The sequence below is a fragment of the Salvelinus namaycush genome, chromosome 11 (assembly GCF_016432855.1).
Source record: "Salvelinus namaycush isolate Seneca chromosome 11, SaNama_1.0, whole genome shotgun sequence".
Classification (NCBI taxonomy): Eukaryota; Metazoa; Chordata; class Actinopteri; order Salmoniformes; family Salmonidae; genus Salvelinus; species Salvelinus namaycush.
In genome coordinates, this window is record NC_052317.1 from 7,779,197 (window position 1) to 7,794,545 (window position 15,349).

The 15,349-nt window shown below is 42.7% G+C and overlaps 1 protein-coding gene across 3 annotated transcripts in view; it reads right to left on the reverse strand.

The window, feature by feature from the left end:
- Nucleotides 1-302: 302 nt before the first annotated feature.
- Nucleotides 303-15,349, reverse strand: part of LOC120055476 (potassium channel subfamily T member 2-like) — a 63,576-nt gene continuing 48,529 nt past the window's right edge. For 2 of the 3 annotated variants that reach the window (XM_039003337.1, XM_039003336.1), the window contains 6 exons: nucleotides 13,380-13,481; nucleotides 12,867-12,950; nucleotides 11,834-11,962; nucleotides 5,385-5,697; nucleotides 2,647-2,737; nucleotides 303-1,740 (listed from right to left, as the gene is read on the reverse strand). In XM_039003337.1, coding sequence (XP_038859265.1) covers nucleotides 1,626-1,740; nucleotides 2,647-2,737; nucleotides 5,385-5,697; nucleotides 11,834-11,962; nucleotides 12,867-12,950; nucleotides 13,380-13,481 — 834 coding nt within the window. In that variant the 3' untranslated portion in view covers nucleotides 303-1,625. Of the gene's footprint in view, nucleotides 1,741-2,646; nucleotides 2,738-5,384; nucleotides 5,698-11,788; nucleotides 11,963-12,866; nucleotides 12,951-13,379; nucleotides 13,482-15,349 lie in introns of all 3 variants that reach the window. The other variant, XM_039003338.1, reaches the window with a different exon arrangement.

Consider the following 15,349-nt stretch of genomic DNA (forward strand, 5'->3'; position numbering starts at 1 on the left):
TGCACTGTCCCTGTCAAATAAAATAAAAAACGATTTAATGCAAAGCGTTGTTGCACTATACAGCCGACAATGAGCTTTTTAAAGGCATTTTCCCCGCATTTCTCCCATCGTACTATTGCATTCATGGTAAACACTGCGCATTTTGGCTCAACCATAATTTCCTTTAAAAGTACGTCAGTGCACCGTGCTCTAACAAGCCTTGCATTAAACCCACGTCTAAATAAACTTAAAAGCTAATGAAGAAAAGAGTTCCCCACAAGTTCAGAAATCTATTTGCATTCAAAGTGTGCAAAGATAATGAGTAAACATACCATTATTTATGACAGTCAATATGAATGACAACAAACATTCAACAGATGAGTATAGTACAATGCATGATTCACATGACTATACAAATGAATAAACAAACAGTAAATATGATATCATGAGGTATAGAGAGCAATAGTAATAGAGCAATGTGGCGTCTTTTTGTAGGCACTAACTCTGCCATGGCTCGTTGGGCAAAGCCTATGGGGAAATTAATGTATTTTTTTTAATAAACTGCAAAAATAACATCTGTGGTAAACAGAGGCTTATGAGATCTTATAAGTTTTGTTCTAGAACACAATGTATATAAGATCTTCTAAGCCTGTGTTAACCTCAGACTTTATTTTCGCCGTTTACCCCAAAACCCCATTCTTTCCCCATTAATTTCCGCCATAGCAATGGTTGAACGAACCAGAGGTTACTCATTTCAGTTTTTTTAGGACTACAAGCTGGCGAGCTCTATACTGTAAACTATGAGGACAGATTTTTTGCATAGCAACCCAAACAGTTCAGTCACCACCCCCCCAAACATGCAAACAAATACCACCATTTACATTTGAGTAATTTAGCAGATGCTCTTATCCAGAGCGACATACAGTTAGTGCATTCATCTTAAGCAAGATAGGTGGGAAAATCACATCTCAGTCATAGTAAGTACATTTTTTCTCAATGAAGTAGCTATCAGCAGAGTCAGTGCTATTTGGGATGGAGGGAGGGGATCAAGTGGGAGGGTTATTTCATGAAAGGCAACCAATATTTGGGGTGAGGTGGGGGTGTGAATGCTGTGGGATTATACCATACTAAAATACTATTTGACGAGGTAGGGTTTCAGACATATTTGGAAGATGAGCAGGGACTCTGCTCTCCTAGAAGAGCTTTGACCATGGGGTGTCTTTCAAATCATTGAGTTCCTAAACTGAGTTTATCCTCTGGAAAGGCCACATTGTGAAAGCGAGAGATACAGTTTAAGACACACGTATATCTATGTTAATTGAAAAGTAGATCAAGTATGGGGATGATACAGTCCAAGATTATATTGATTGCACCACCCCGTGCTCTGCGCAACGCAATGTGAATTGTAGCACATAACATAATTATGGCATTAAAGGGATGGTTCACTTTGTTGAAGTTTTAGCTCATTTTCGATATTGTCATTTCATCCTAACTGTTTTACATTAGTTGGTTATTTAGCTAGTTTTATTATTATTTTCTAATTTAACATCCAGAATCTCCTGGCAAGGATGTAGCAGTGCAAAAAATGAATGATCCCTTTAACACCCCCAATACTACTGTAAAGGCAGGCTGTGTGTAGGTAGGGATCAAAAAGAAGACTCTGTCTTGGTGTGCTCCCCAACACAGGTGTTGTTTCCCAGACTCTCCCTGCTGTCACCAGCCTTAGGGACATACCCCACGGGATCTGAACGGATGAGATACCTGTAAAATAGGATGGAGAATTCCTCTCACTCTGAGTGGTTTGATATTTTCAAACATTTGTTTATACACAAAACAATACGGAAATGGGAGTAATATCGAGTAGGAGACATTCTTGATTTTTTTTGTTCGACTTTTATGATCTGTTAAAGCTCTGACACACCATTTGAACATTGAACAGTGTTGGCAGTCAAACTCCTTGGAAGACCTTGGAAGTCGTCAGCCACTCAGCCTTGTTAAAATAAACCAGAAGGTGGCAGTGGCGTTGTTTGGCAATGCATATCCGTGCCTATTGTCAAGATTCCAATCTCTCTGCGCTAATGTTGTTATTTTGTAGAACGCCCTTATCTAGCTGTGGCCATCTGGCTAGTATCAATAACTACCTAGCAAGATGACGAAGAAACAATTTAATTCACTCTCTATGATCCCATACTGCCAGTACCAGCCCATAGCCAAATGTTTAGCTAGCACATCATTGCTAGCTAGCTAAGGACACTGCACTAACACGGCAGCTAACACTGGCAGCTGTTTCATGGAAAGTAGCTTATCCTTTATGATTGAATTATTATGTCAATACTAGCTACAGTGGTTAGCTAGCTTGGAGGAAGTATTTAGTGTTGTACTACCATCCCATAGCCTACATTGCATATGAAGTGTGACTGGCTCATCCGTGGATGTACGGAGAAAATGCCCTCTTTAAAAAAAATATATATATTGGTAGGTTCGTTGTTACGGGGTCGTCACGCGGCAGGTAAAACTTTTGTTCTAGCAAGAGAAGGAATGGCATTCCACTATGATAAGTACCTATTGGCAGTGAGATTCTCGGGGTGTTTCATGCTTTCGTCCGCACATCATCAACTGTTTGGGTGTGTCTTTAGCCCATACTTAACTACTTACTGCCATACTTACACTATGTCATTCAGTTCCAGTTTGGTGTCGGGAGGTGGGTTGATCAACACATACGTGTGGGAATGCGTGCTCTGGTTCTCGCTCATGTCATCTAGAATAGGAAAAAACAGCAGTCATAGGTCCTGTTCATACGTGTGAACTCTTGATCAAGTTTAAACGTAAACTTTTTATCCATCTCAAAATTTGCATCAGCCAATTAGAATTGTCGACGTAGTTGAACATGATAGAATGCTACATGTTAGCTTTTCCCATGAGCTAGCCTGGCACACATAGCCCTATGCTAACACGTCCAGCTGGTAGCCAAGTCAACAAAGGTAAACCTTGAATTTTGAGGTTTAAGATATCCCTCTGTTGGCCAAGTTGACCTATTGTAAGCAGTGGTGTAAAGTACTGTAACTGTACTGTAACCCAGGGTCGTTACAGTACTACTTACTAAGTAGTCTGTACTTTACTATTTATATTTTTGACAACTTTTACTTCACTACATTCCTAAATAAAAGAATGTACTTTTTACTCCATACGTTTCCCCTGACACCCAAAAGTACTTGTTACATTTCGAATGCTTAGCAGGACAGGAAAAGGGTCTAATTCACGCACTTATCAAGAGAACATCCCTGGTCATCCCTACGGCCTCTGATCTGATGGACTCACTAAACACAAATGCTTTGTTTGCCAATTATGTCTGAGTGATGGAGTGTGCCTCTGACTATCTTCAAAACATTTTTTTTAAATGGTGCCCTCTGGTTTGCTTAATATAAGGAATTTGAAATGATTTATACTTTTACTCAAATAGTATTTTACTGGATGACTTTCACTTTTACTTGAGTCATTTTCTTTTACAGTATCTTTACTTTTACTCAAATATGACAATTGGGTACTTTTTCCACCACATGCCATTGTTTGCTGGATATAAAGTTTAAGATCTTTGATTGACTGATACGGAATTTGATACAGGAAATAATCATGGCCAGCTGATATTGTGTTAGCATAGGGCTAAGTGTGCCAGGTAATTTTGTTATACACTGAACAAAAATATAAACGCAACATGCAACAATTTCAAAGATTTTACTGAGCAACATATAAGGAAATCTGTCAATTGAAATACATGTATCTATGGATTTCACATGACTGGGAATACAGATATGCATCTGTTGGTCACAGACACCTTTAAAAAAAGGGCTGTGGCTCAGGGGTTCATTGTCCGTAGCTTATGCCTGCCCATACCATGGTCATACCATACCCATACCATGGGGCACTCTGTTCACAATGTTCACTTAAGTAAACCGCTTGCCAACATGACGCCATACACGCTACGCTGTCTGCCATCTACAGTTAAAACAGGGATTCATCCGTGAAGAGCACACTTCTCCAGCCTGCCAATAAGGTCAAGACCCTGGTGAAAATGACGAGCACGCAGTGGATTTTCCTGCAGTCAGCATGCTAATTGCACATATGTGGCACTGTGTTTTAGAGTGACCTTTTATTGTCCCCAGCACAAGGTGCACCTGTGTAATGATCATGCTGTTTAATCAGTTTATTGATACAGTATGCCACACCTGTCAGGTGGATGAATTATTTCGGCAAAGGAGAAATTGTCACTAACAGGGACGTAAACAAATTTGTGCACAAAATTTGGGAGAATTTTGTGCGTATGGAAAATGTCTGCTATCTTTTATTTCAGCTCATGAAATACAGGACCAACACTTTACATGTTGCATTTATATTTTTGTTTAGTGTATTTAGTGTTTTTATGTGCAATTATTGGGAGACTATTCAGCCTGAAGAACACCACGGGAGATTACTCGGGCTGGTTCAAAGCATGGACTGGCGACTGAGGAGCTGCAGGGAGGTGACTTGACTCAGCGAGGATGGCGAAGCAGTGGAAAGATTTGCAAGGCAAGGTGGAACCAGTCTACTTGCAAGTCGTCGCAACCAACGTGGACAGTGATGGACGCTGGATGATTAGTTCTGCAAGCTATTCCCAAGGAGTGCAACCACTGACATTTGGTGGACTATTTAAATTTGTTATTGTTTTGGTCTTTGCACAGTTGTTGAATTATTTTTACCATGTGATGTTTACTACAGATCAGCATTTAACTGTGAATGTGTAAAATGTTCAATGTGCTGAAGAGGACCACAATGGAAATAATTGTAAAACTTTTTACTGTTATGCTCAACACATTTTTTTATGCATTTCTGGCTACATTGTGTTTTTAAATGGTCAATTAAATCAATCAATCTCATGGGAAAAGCTCAAATGTAGCGTTCTATCATGTCATCGATTCTCATTGGCTGATGCAGATTGAGAAGTTTAAGTATGGACACCCAGTGATTTAAGCTACGGCCAGCCAGAGATTTTACGGATTGACGGATGATGGACAATGGAGATGATTGTTCTTTAAAACCTCACAATGTCTGCCTTTCCCGCAAATGCAACTTGTCCGAAAATAGTTAACTAGAATTTAACTTTTGACAGACAAAAACAGACAATGATGAATGCGGTCAAACTGAGACGTATGAATATGTACTCAATTATATGCATTCATCATTGTCCGTTTTTGTCCGTGTGTTGACTGACAATCATCTCTGTCGTTTATCCATCCACCCATCCATCCATCAATCAACTAAGCCTGAGTCTCATGTTTCAAACACATAACATATTTTGCCTTCTATTCCAGGTCTTGGAAATTCAACTAGCAATCCCCCAAAAACATCCCTCCCCAGGTGTGGTCTCTCACCGTAAGCCGTGGCAGAGAGTCCCAGGCTCTTCATCCGGTTGTTGACCAGCTCAGCCAGCTCCTGTCTCTCCGAACGTCTGGCCCTCAGACCCTGCTGGGCCCCCCTCTGAGCCTCCCTCTGGTTCCCCCGTGGGCCTCTCCGGCTCAGCTTTCGTGCCCACTGCATGCTCTTCCTCCTCAGCAGGGGAGCCTTCCCGTCCGATGGGTCGCTGGAGGTGGAGCTGCGGTGGAGCCCTCCGGCCACAGGGGGAAGCTCTATGTCGGCCTGCTCCTTGGCGTCATCAAAGTCCTCGACACATATCGAGAGCTGTGACTGAGTACAATCGAAACACAATGCAATATAAATTAATGAAGTCCATAGTATGTCCATGGTGAAACAGGGTAAAATGATATGACCAGAACAAAGCGAATTAAAACACACAGAAATATGGAGTTAAATTGATGCCCAAAAAGTTTCACAAATGATCAAGAGCGAGGCCAGAGAATTTAGAAGTGGTGTTGACGATGATTTCTTACTGACATTACCACCAGTGGCAAGTCTCACCGCGCAATTTAACCAAGACATATTACAGCAGAGGAAATCCAACTTCATCTGCACTAAAATGAGATTTAGGGCTCTATTTTTGGCTGATGCTAAGGAGGCGCAAGAGTCAAATGCACGTTAGTTTGCAATTTCTTCATGTAAGAACTGGCACGCTAGAATTTTCCACCCCTTACACCAGGTTAGGCAATTGACAACAACTGCTCGCTTACACTGAGGTGGGAGGGGTGGTAATATTTGAGGTGTGTCCTTAAAATCAAGCGCAAAAGTGACAATTTCATGCAACACTAAAAGAAAATGTCAAGACCCACCAAAAGCAGGTCTTCACTGATTTTTAGAGCAGCAGCACAGCCTATCCAGCCGGGATGCCCATGGAATGAGATTTTTATTTCCTTCCTCCCATTTCATTAGATTAAAAAACAAGAATAACCTACCCTCCCCTTAATCAAGGCTGGTTTAGCAGCTTCACAGAAGTGCATATTTGTATCCTGGACAAATATTAGCCAAGTAGCCTGTGAATAAAGGGGTTTTAAATTATCTACTGAGAGTGACTTGAAATATGAGTTTTTTGCTTTTTTTTTTTTTGAAGAGTGGGACAAAATTCCTCCAATAGCGTGGTGAGACTGATCAACAACTACGGGAAGCATTTGGTTGGAGCAATTGTAGCTAAAGGTGGCTCAACCAGTTATTGAGTGTACTTTTTCACACTGGGGCATTGGGTGTTGCATAACTTGGTTTATGAGTATGTCATTGTTGTGCTATTTGTTCACTCAGGTTCCCGTTATCTAATATTAGGTTTTGGTTAAACATCTGATAACATTCAGTATAGAAAATATGCAAAAGTAGAGAAAATTAGAAAGGGGGCAAATACTTTTTCACAGCACTGTATATGTTTTTTTTGCATGGGGCTGCGTCTCAGTCCACCGCATCCACCGCTATGCTGGCCTTCCGCATCAGCAGTGTAAGGTGCCTGTGCTGCAGCTGTGTTTATCAGACCATGAAACATCCCGAAAATCGGTCTTCTCATGAAAACGGTTTGGCCTACAAACTAATATGACTACTTTATGGAAAGATGACTCTCACAAACCTACGACCAACAAAAACGGGACTCGTCTGAATATAACCGGTACCAGTTTAAAAAATGAATGGAAATATAGAGGTTAGTTTTGTGCCTACCAAATACATTGGGTTAAATATGTGTAAAAAAAAACAACTATAATATTTCCTGAGCTTTCTGAAACAGATGAAGTCGGAAGTTTACATACATCTTAGCCAAATACATTTAAACTCGATTTTTCACAATGCCTGAAATTTAATCCTAGTAAAAAATTCCCTGTTTTAGGTCAGTTAGGATTACCACTATATTTAAAAAATGTGAAATGTCAGAATAGTAATAGAGAGAATGATTTATTTCAGCTTTTATTTCTTTCATCACATTCCCAGTGGGTCAGAAGTTTACATACACTCAATTAGTATTTGGTAGCATTGCCTTTAAATTGTTTAACTTGGGTCAAACGTTTTGGGTAGTCTTCCACAAGCTTCTCACAAGAAGTTGGGTGAATTTTGTCCCATTCCTCCTGACAGAGCTGGTGTAACTGAGTCAGGTTGTAGGCCTCCTTGCTCGCACAAGCTTTTTCAGTTCTGCCCACATATTTTCTATAGGATTGAGGTCAGGGCTTTGTGATGGCCACCCCAATACCTTGACTTTTTAAGCCATTTTGCCACAACTTTGGAAGTATGCTTGGGGTCATTGTCCATTTGGAAGACCCATTTGCGACCAATCTTTAACTTCCTGTCTTATATCTTGAGATGTTGCTTCAATATATTCAAATAATTTTCCCTCTCATGATGTCATCTATTTTGTGAAGTGCACCAGTCCCTCCTGCAGCAAAGCTCCCCCCACAACATGATGCTGCCACCCCCGTGCTTCACAGTTGGGTGTAACGATTGTCGTCGGGAGAAGGAGAGGAGGACCAAAGTGCAGCGTGGTACGTATCCATAATACTTTAATCAAGATGAATACACGAACAAAAATAACAAAACGACCAACGAACAGTTCTGACAGGTGCAACAAACACTAACCAGAAAATAACCACCCACCAACACAAGTGGGAAAACAGGCTACCTAAGTATGGCTCTCAATCAGAGACAACGATAGACAGCTGCCTCTGATTGAGAACCATACCAGGCCAAACACATAGAAACAGAAAACCTAGACCTACAACATAGAATACCCACCCACATCACACCCTGACCAAACTAAAAAATAGAAACATACAAAGCAATCTACGGTCAGGGCGTGACAGTACCCCCCCCCCCCCAAAGGTGCGGACTCCGGCCGCAAAACCTGAACCAATAGGGGAGGGTCTGGGTGGGCATTTCACCGCGGTGGCGGCTCTGGTGCGGGACGTAGACCCCACTCCACCTTAGTCTTGGCCCCCATATGTAGCGCCACTAGAGTGGTGACCCTCGCCGCCGACCCCGGACTGGGGACCCTTACAACAGACCCCGAACAGGCGGGAGGCTCTGGCAGCGCCGGACAGGCGGGAGACTCTGGCAGCGCCGGACAGGCGGGAGACTCTGGCAGCGCCGGACAGGCGGGAGACTCTGGCAGCGCCGGACAGGCGGGAGACTCTGGCAGCGCCGGACAGGCGGGAGACTCTGGCAGCGCCGGACAGGCGGGAGACTCTGGCAGCGCCGGACAGGCGGGAGACTCTGGCAGCGCCGGACAGGCGGGAGACTCTGGCAGCGCCGGACAGGCGGGAGACTCTGGCAGCGCCGGACAGGAGGGAGACTCTGGCAGCGCCGGACAGGAGGGAGACTCTGGCAGCGCCGGACAGGAGGGAGACTCTGGCAGCGCCAGACAGGAGGGAGACTCTGGCTGCTCCGGACTGGAGGGCGTCGCTGGAGGCTCCGGACTAGAGGGCGACGCTGGAGGCTCCGGACTAGAGGGCGTCGCTGGAGGCTTCGGACTAGAGGGCGACGCTGGAAGCCTCGTGCCATAACTCCTTACTGGAGGTTTCATGCCATGGATCATCACTGGAGGCTTCGTGCCATGGATCATCACAGGAGGCTTCGTGCCATGGATCATGACTGGAGGCTTCGTGCCATGGATCATCACTGGAGGCTTCGTGCCATGGATCATCACTGGAGGCTTCGTGCCATGGATCATCACTGGAGGCTTCGTGCCATGGATCATCACTGGAGGCTTCTTGCCATGGATCATCACTGGAGGCTTGGCTCTGGGAGAAGGCACATGACTCACCAGGCTGGGGAGACATGCAGGAGGATTAGGGCTTAGCACAGGCACAGGACTCACCAGGCTGGGGAGACATGCAGGAGGCCTTGTCCTTGGCCGAGGCACCGGATGCACTGGGCCGTGGAGGCGCACTGGAAGTCTCGAGCAAAGAGCCTGCACAACCCGTCCTGGCTGTGTGGGGACTTTGGCCCTGAACGTGCGGGACGCAGGCACAGGATGCACTGGGCTATGCAGACGCAATAGAGACACAGTGTGCAGAGCTGGCGCAGGATAACCCGGGCCGAGGAGACGCACTAGAGGCCTGGAGAGCAGGGCTGGCACGCTCCTTCCTGGCTCGATACCCACTCTCGCCCGGCAGATGCGAGGAGCTGCGATGTAACGTACCGGGCTATGAACACGTACTGGAGACACCGTGCGCTCCACCGCATAACACGGTGCCTGACCAGTACGACGCTCGCCACGGTAAGCACGGGGAGTTGGCTCAGGTCTCCTACCTGACTCCGCCAATCTCCCCGTGTGCCCCCTCCCCAAAAAATTCTGGGGCTGCCTCTCGGGCTTCCTTGCCAGCCGTGTTCGTGTCGCCAACTCCATTCTCCGATATCCCTCCTCGCAATGTTCCAGAGAATCCCAGGCGGGTTCCGGCACTCTCCCTGGGTCGACCGACCACCTTTCTATCTCCTCCCAGGTTGTCTCATAGTCCACATAGTGCTGCTCACCTGTCCAGGAGTCCCTCTCACCACGCTGCTTGGTCCTTTGTGGGTGGGTGGTTCTGTAACGATTGTCGTCGGGAGAAGGAGAGGAGGACCAAAGTGCTGCGTGGTACGTATCCATAATACTTTAATCAAGATGAATACACAAACAAAAACCAACAAAACGACCAACGAACAGTTCTGACAGGTGCAACAAACACTAACCAGAAAATAACCACCCACCAACACAAGTGGGAAAACAGGATACCTAAGTATGGCTCTCAATCAGAGACAACGATAGACAGCTGCCTCTAACTGAGAACCATACCAGGCCAAACACATAGAAACAGAAAACCTAGACCTACAACATAGAATACCCACACACATCACACCCTGACCAAACTAAAAATAGAAACATACAAAGCAATCTACGGTCAGGGCGTGACATTGGGATGGTGTTCTTCGGCTTGCAAGCATCCCCCTTTTTCCTTCAAACATAACAATGGTCCTTATGGCCAAACATTTCTATTTTTGTTTCATCAGACCAGAGGACATTTCTCCAAAAAGTACGATCTTTGTCCCCATGTGCAGTTGCAAACCGTAGTCTGGCTTTTTATGCCGGTTTTGGAGCAGTGGCTTCTTCCTTGCTGAGGGCCTTTCAGGTTATGTCGATATAGGACTCGTTTTACTGTGGATATAGATACTGTTGTACCTGTTTCCTCCAGCATCTTCACAAGGTCCTTTGCTGTTGTTCTGGGATTGATTTGCACTTTTCGCACCAATGTACGTTCATCTCTAGGAGGCAGAACGCGTCGCCCTCCTGAGTGGTATGACGGCTGTGTGGTCCCATGGTGTTTATACTTCCGTACTATTGTTTGTACAGATGAACGTGGTACCTTCAGGCGTTTGGAAATTGCTCCCAAGGATGAACCAGACTTGTGGAGGTCGACAATTTTTTTGTTGTTGAGTTCTTGGCTGATTTCTTTGGATTTTCCCATGATGTTAAGCAAAGAGGCAAAGTTTGAAGGTAGGCCTTGAAATACATCCACAGGTATACCTCCAATTGACTCAAATGATGTCAATTAGCCTTTCAGAAGCTTCTAAAGCCATGACATCATTTTCTGGAATTTCCCAAGCTGTTTAAAGGCACAGTCAACTTAGTGTATGTAAACTTCTGACCCACTGGAATTGTGATACAGTGAATTATAAGTGAAATAATCTGTTTGTAAACAATTGTTGGAAAAATTACTTGTGTCATGCACAAAGTAGATGTCCTAACCGACTTGCCAAAACTATAGTTTGTTAACAAGAAATTTGTGGAGTGGTTAAAAACTGGTTTTAATGACTCCAACCTAAGTGTATGGAAACTTTCGACTTCAACTGTATCTCCTAGAGCTATTTTTGCCATTTATGAATGTGTTATTCAATCCATTGCCATGGGATTTGATACTAAAGGCCAAATTCAATATTTTATCAAATACATTCATTTTTAATATTTTTTAATCCCTAAAGGGGAACTAAAATAAAAAATCAAATACATAAATGATCCATGGTATGACCATCTTAAAATAATTCCATATGTCAGCTTGAATATTAATTGTTTTTCACAAATCATGGAATCTCATAAATGGGGCTGAACTTACTTGGGAGTATGGCTCGCATTGCTTATGGGGGAATAAAAAAGGAAAGAGGAATAATATCAATGACTCTTACTGTGTTGTAATGTGCTTAAATAATCATGAAAGCATGCATACACAAAACATGTTAACGTAACAAATGAAGAAAAACACACACACGCGCACACACAAAGCACGACAGAATGACTTCAATGGACCACAATGACTCTATAATCAATGTCGCTGTAATATGTAATTAACTCAAACATTCAACCTAAACTGGCATTTTACGGCCAAACAAATGATATAACATTATTAGAACACCCTTGGGGTCTAGAGGGCACCTCGGAGGAATCAGCCATCTGGGATTCTGTCCTGTAGATGCCGATGGGAATGTCACCGACGGTGGAACACAGTTTCTGATAGAGCCTTCCATACGTCTGGATCCAAAGGTCATCCTCGGAGATCTGCATCTAAAAGGTGAGGAGGAGGTCATTTCTAATGGCTTTTCTCTATACAGGAAAAACACATTCCTTGCAGCAGTAACATATTTGATCTAGATTCCAGAAACACTGCATTACACTATAACCATGAGAAGTACACCGACTGCAGTCACTTACCTGTCAATATAAGGATGTGGACAGACAAGGGAAGCATGCACTAAGGCAGTTTGCTGAGTATATTCTCAGATCTTAGCTGCTGTGCTGTCACACATAGGACTACTGTACAACGGGTGCATCTCAAAACCTCTTAAGGATCTGACGCTTTTTTTTATTTTTTATGTTGCCTAAAATTACATACCCAAATCTAACTGCCTGTAGCAAGGATATGCATATTCTTGATACCATTTGAAAGGAAACACTTTGAAGTCTGTGGAAATATGAAATGAATGTAGGAGATGATAACACATTAGATCTGGTAAAAGATAACAAAATGCAATCTTTGAAATGCAAGAGAAAGGCCATAATGTATTATTCTAGGTTAGGTGCTATTTAGATTTTGACCACTAGATGGCAGCAGTGTATGTGCAACGTTTTAGACTGATACAATGAACCATTGTATTCCTGTTCAAAATGTTGTATCAAGTCTACCCAAATGTGCCTAATTGGTTTATTGATACATTTTCAAGTTCATAACTGTGCACGCTCCTCAAACAATAGCATGGTTTTCCTTCACTGTAATAGCTACTGGGGGGGACACACCGATCTCGTAGAGGTTAATGGTCTACAGAAGCCTCCTTACTTCTTTCCTTCCATCTGACATAAGGAGAGGAAGCCACATTATACTTTTGGGATTAACCAAGAGAATCCTTGCATCTGGAATGAGAAGGAAGATACTTTTGACTATTCAGGTGCACCCCGACAGAGAGTAACTCACAGAGCAAAGGAAGCCAGAGCCTGGGGTGGTGTCCAGGCCAAGCAGCAGCCTGGTGATGGAGATAATATAGTCTTTGACAAACGACTGGGAAAGCAGACCAGGACAAACAGAAGAAAAGTTAAGGAAATGTCAAAAAGTGTCTTTGTGCACAGTCATTTAATAAACAGGGGCATTTATGATCAATTCAAAAAAGCATTATATCCTATGAACACTGGGATACATATCAACACATTGTATGTTCCATTAAGGGTTTTAAAAGTAAATATCTGGTTGGTACATTTTTGGGCAATAAATAACTATAATCGCTCCAGTACATGCCCTTTAGCAAAACCAGTCTCTGCCGCAGAGATAACCTTGTTTTAATTAGCCTCTGTAGGCTAATTAAACAGATTAGCCTCTGTATACAGTACCATAAACCTCTAATTAGGTAGCTACCTCAACAGAAAGTATACATCCAATAGCATTCCTATGCTCTCTGCTGCAGTACAGTACAGGTTATTACTGCCTGGTTACCTGGTAGAGGAGAGTGTCCAGCATGCCGATACTGAAGACCCTCCCGGCAGCAAATGGCAGGCGGAACATGAAAGCCAGGTTGGAGCCTTTCTCCCGCTCTTTCTAATAAGTAATAAGTAATAAGTAATAAGTAATATTAATACATATTTGTAGAGTGCTTTTCAATACATGCAGGAATCACACAGCTCTTTCTGCTCCCATAGACATACTGTATACCAGTCAGGGACACAGAAGACCAACAAACTAATGTTAGGACAGCATCACAGGGTGTATAAATCTGTAGCATCCATCCATCCTCTCATCCACCAAATATGGTGATGAGAGGAAGTCTAGTGGTGGGAAGTGGGAGAGGATGGAGCTAAATTAAACACGGCCAACATTTTCTCATCGATGAAACATTTGATCTCAATACAGTTTTTTGTTACCAAAACTAGAATATATTATGGACAGAGTTCACTAAGCTTTGTAGACTTGACCCATTCAAAAAGTTTCAAAAAATGGCATTGTTTAGAAGCAGTGCAAGGGCAGATTGCTATCGCACATGAGCACTTCACAGATTAGGCATTCCCTAACGGAAATATGGAAATACATGCCAATAGGATCTCATTAACTTGAATCTCGTTAGCCTGTGCTTGGCCCTGCCCACCTCTTTGTTTGTTCTGCCCACCATGCTTAATTTGCTCCCATTGGAAATGACATCGATGAGATACAGTCACCTTCAAAATGATTGCCACCATTGATAAAGATAAAGACAGTATAAAATAAACAATACAAATACTGAGCTATATTATATGGTCAAAAAACTTTGAACATTAGATTATTTTATACTAATACAATTGCTCAGAGTAAAATATTTAGTTTAACAATTAATTTAAAGCCAATAGAGAATTTCTGTCAGCTGGTAACTGTCTTGCAAATAACTGCCGGTTCTGCGGTAATTGACCATTAATTAATATAAACACGTGTAGGTAATTTACGTGAATTAACATAAACACATTTAGCATCTCTGGGCTTCCATGCATAGCCTACAACCTACTGATGCAGACATTTGGAACATGTAGCCTATAAAAGTCACCTTGTCATAGAGAGATTTACACGGTTATCAAAACGTCACACAGGGGTAAGCATACATGAAACACAGCCTTTATTTTAAGTGTTTCTAAAAACCCTCATGGGAAAAATGAATGGTGGAAAAACAATTAGAACCATTTCTCTGTTTGACCGCTAGGTTTTATGGGTATTATTTATGGGTATTATTTATTATTTTATGGGTATTATTTATTATTTATGGGTATTATTTATTATTTTATGGGTATTATTTATTATTTATGGGTATTATACCCTGGTACTCTTTGACCATCAGCGGAATCAGAGCTCCGTTTTGGATAAGCATAGTTACTGTGACTCGTGACTGCTGGTGTGTTGGTAACATAGTCACTGTAACAGCCCTAGGTAAGACATATGTAAAATCCATTTGTCATCCATCACTATAGGAAAAGGTACAGAACTCACAAACAAGAAAATAAAAATGGTTGATCTTCATAATTCAGGCATTGGGTACAAAACTGCTAAAAAAACAAAACACATACTATTATTAGAGCAACAATTAAGACATGTATAACCACTGGAACATTGGTAAACTTGCCTGGTATTGGTCACAAGTGTATTTTGTCCCCACACACAGTAAGGAAGATGGTTTGGGAGGCAAAGAAAAATCAATTAGACACCACCTCCATGCCAATAGACTCATTGGAAGGGTTGCCAGAAAAAAAAGCATTTATTGAGAGCAACCAACCAACCTGGAGTAGGCTAAGTTACATTTGCACTTGGATTGTACCCGGTGCTATGGTCAGATGACACAATGTTTAGCTCTTTGTCCATGAACACCAGTGAAGGATGGATAAGCAGAAAATAACCTCACACTGTAAAATATGGCCGCGAATCTTATGTTATGGGGCTGTTTTGCTTCC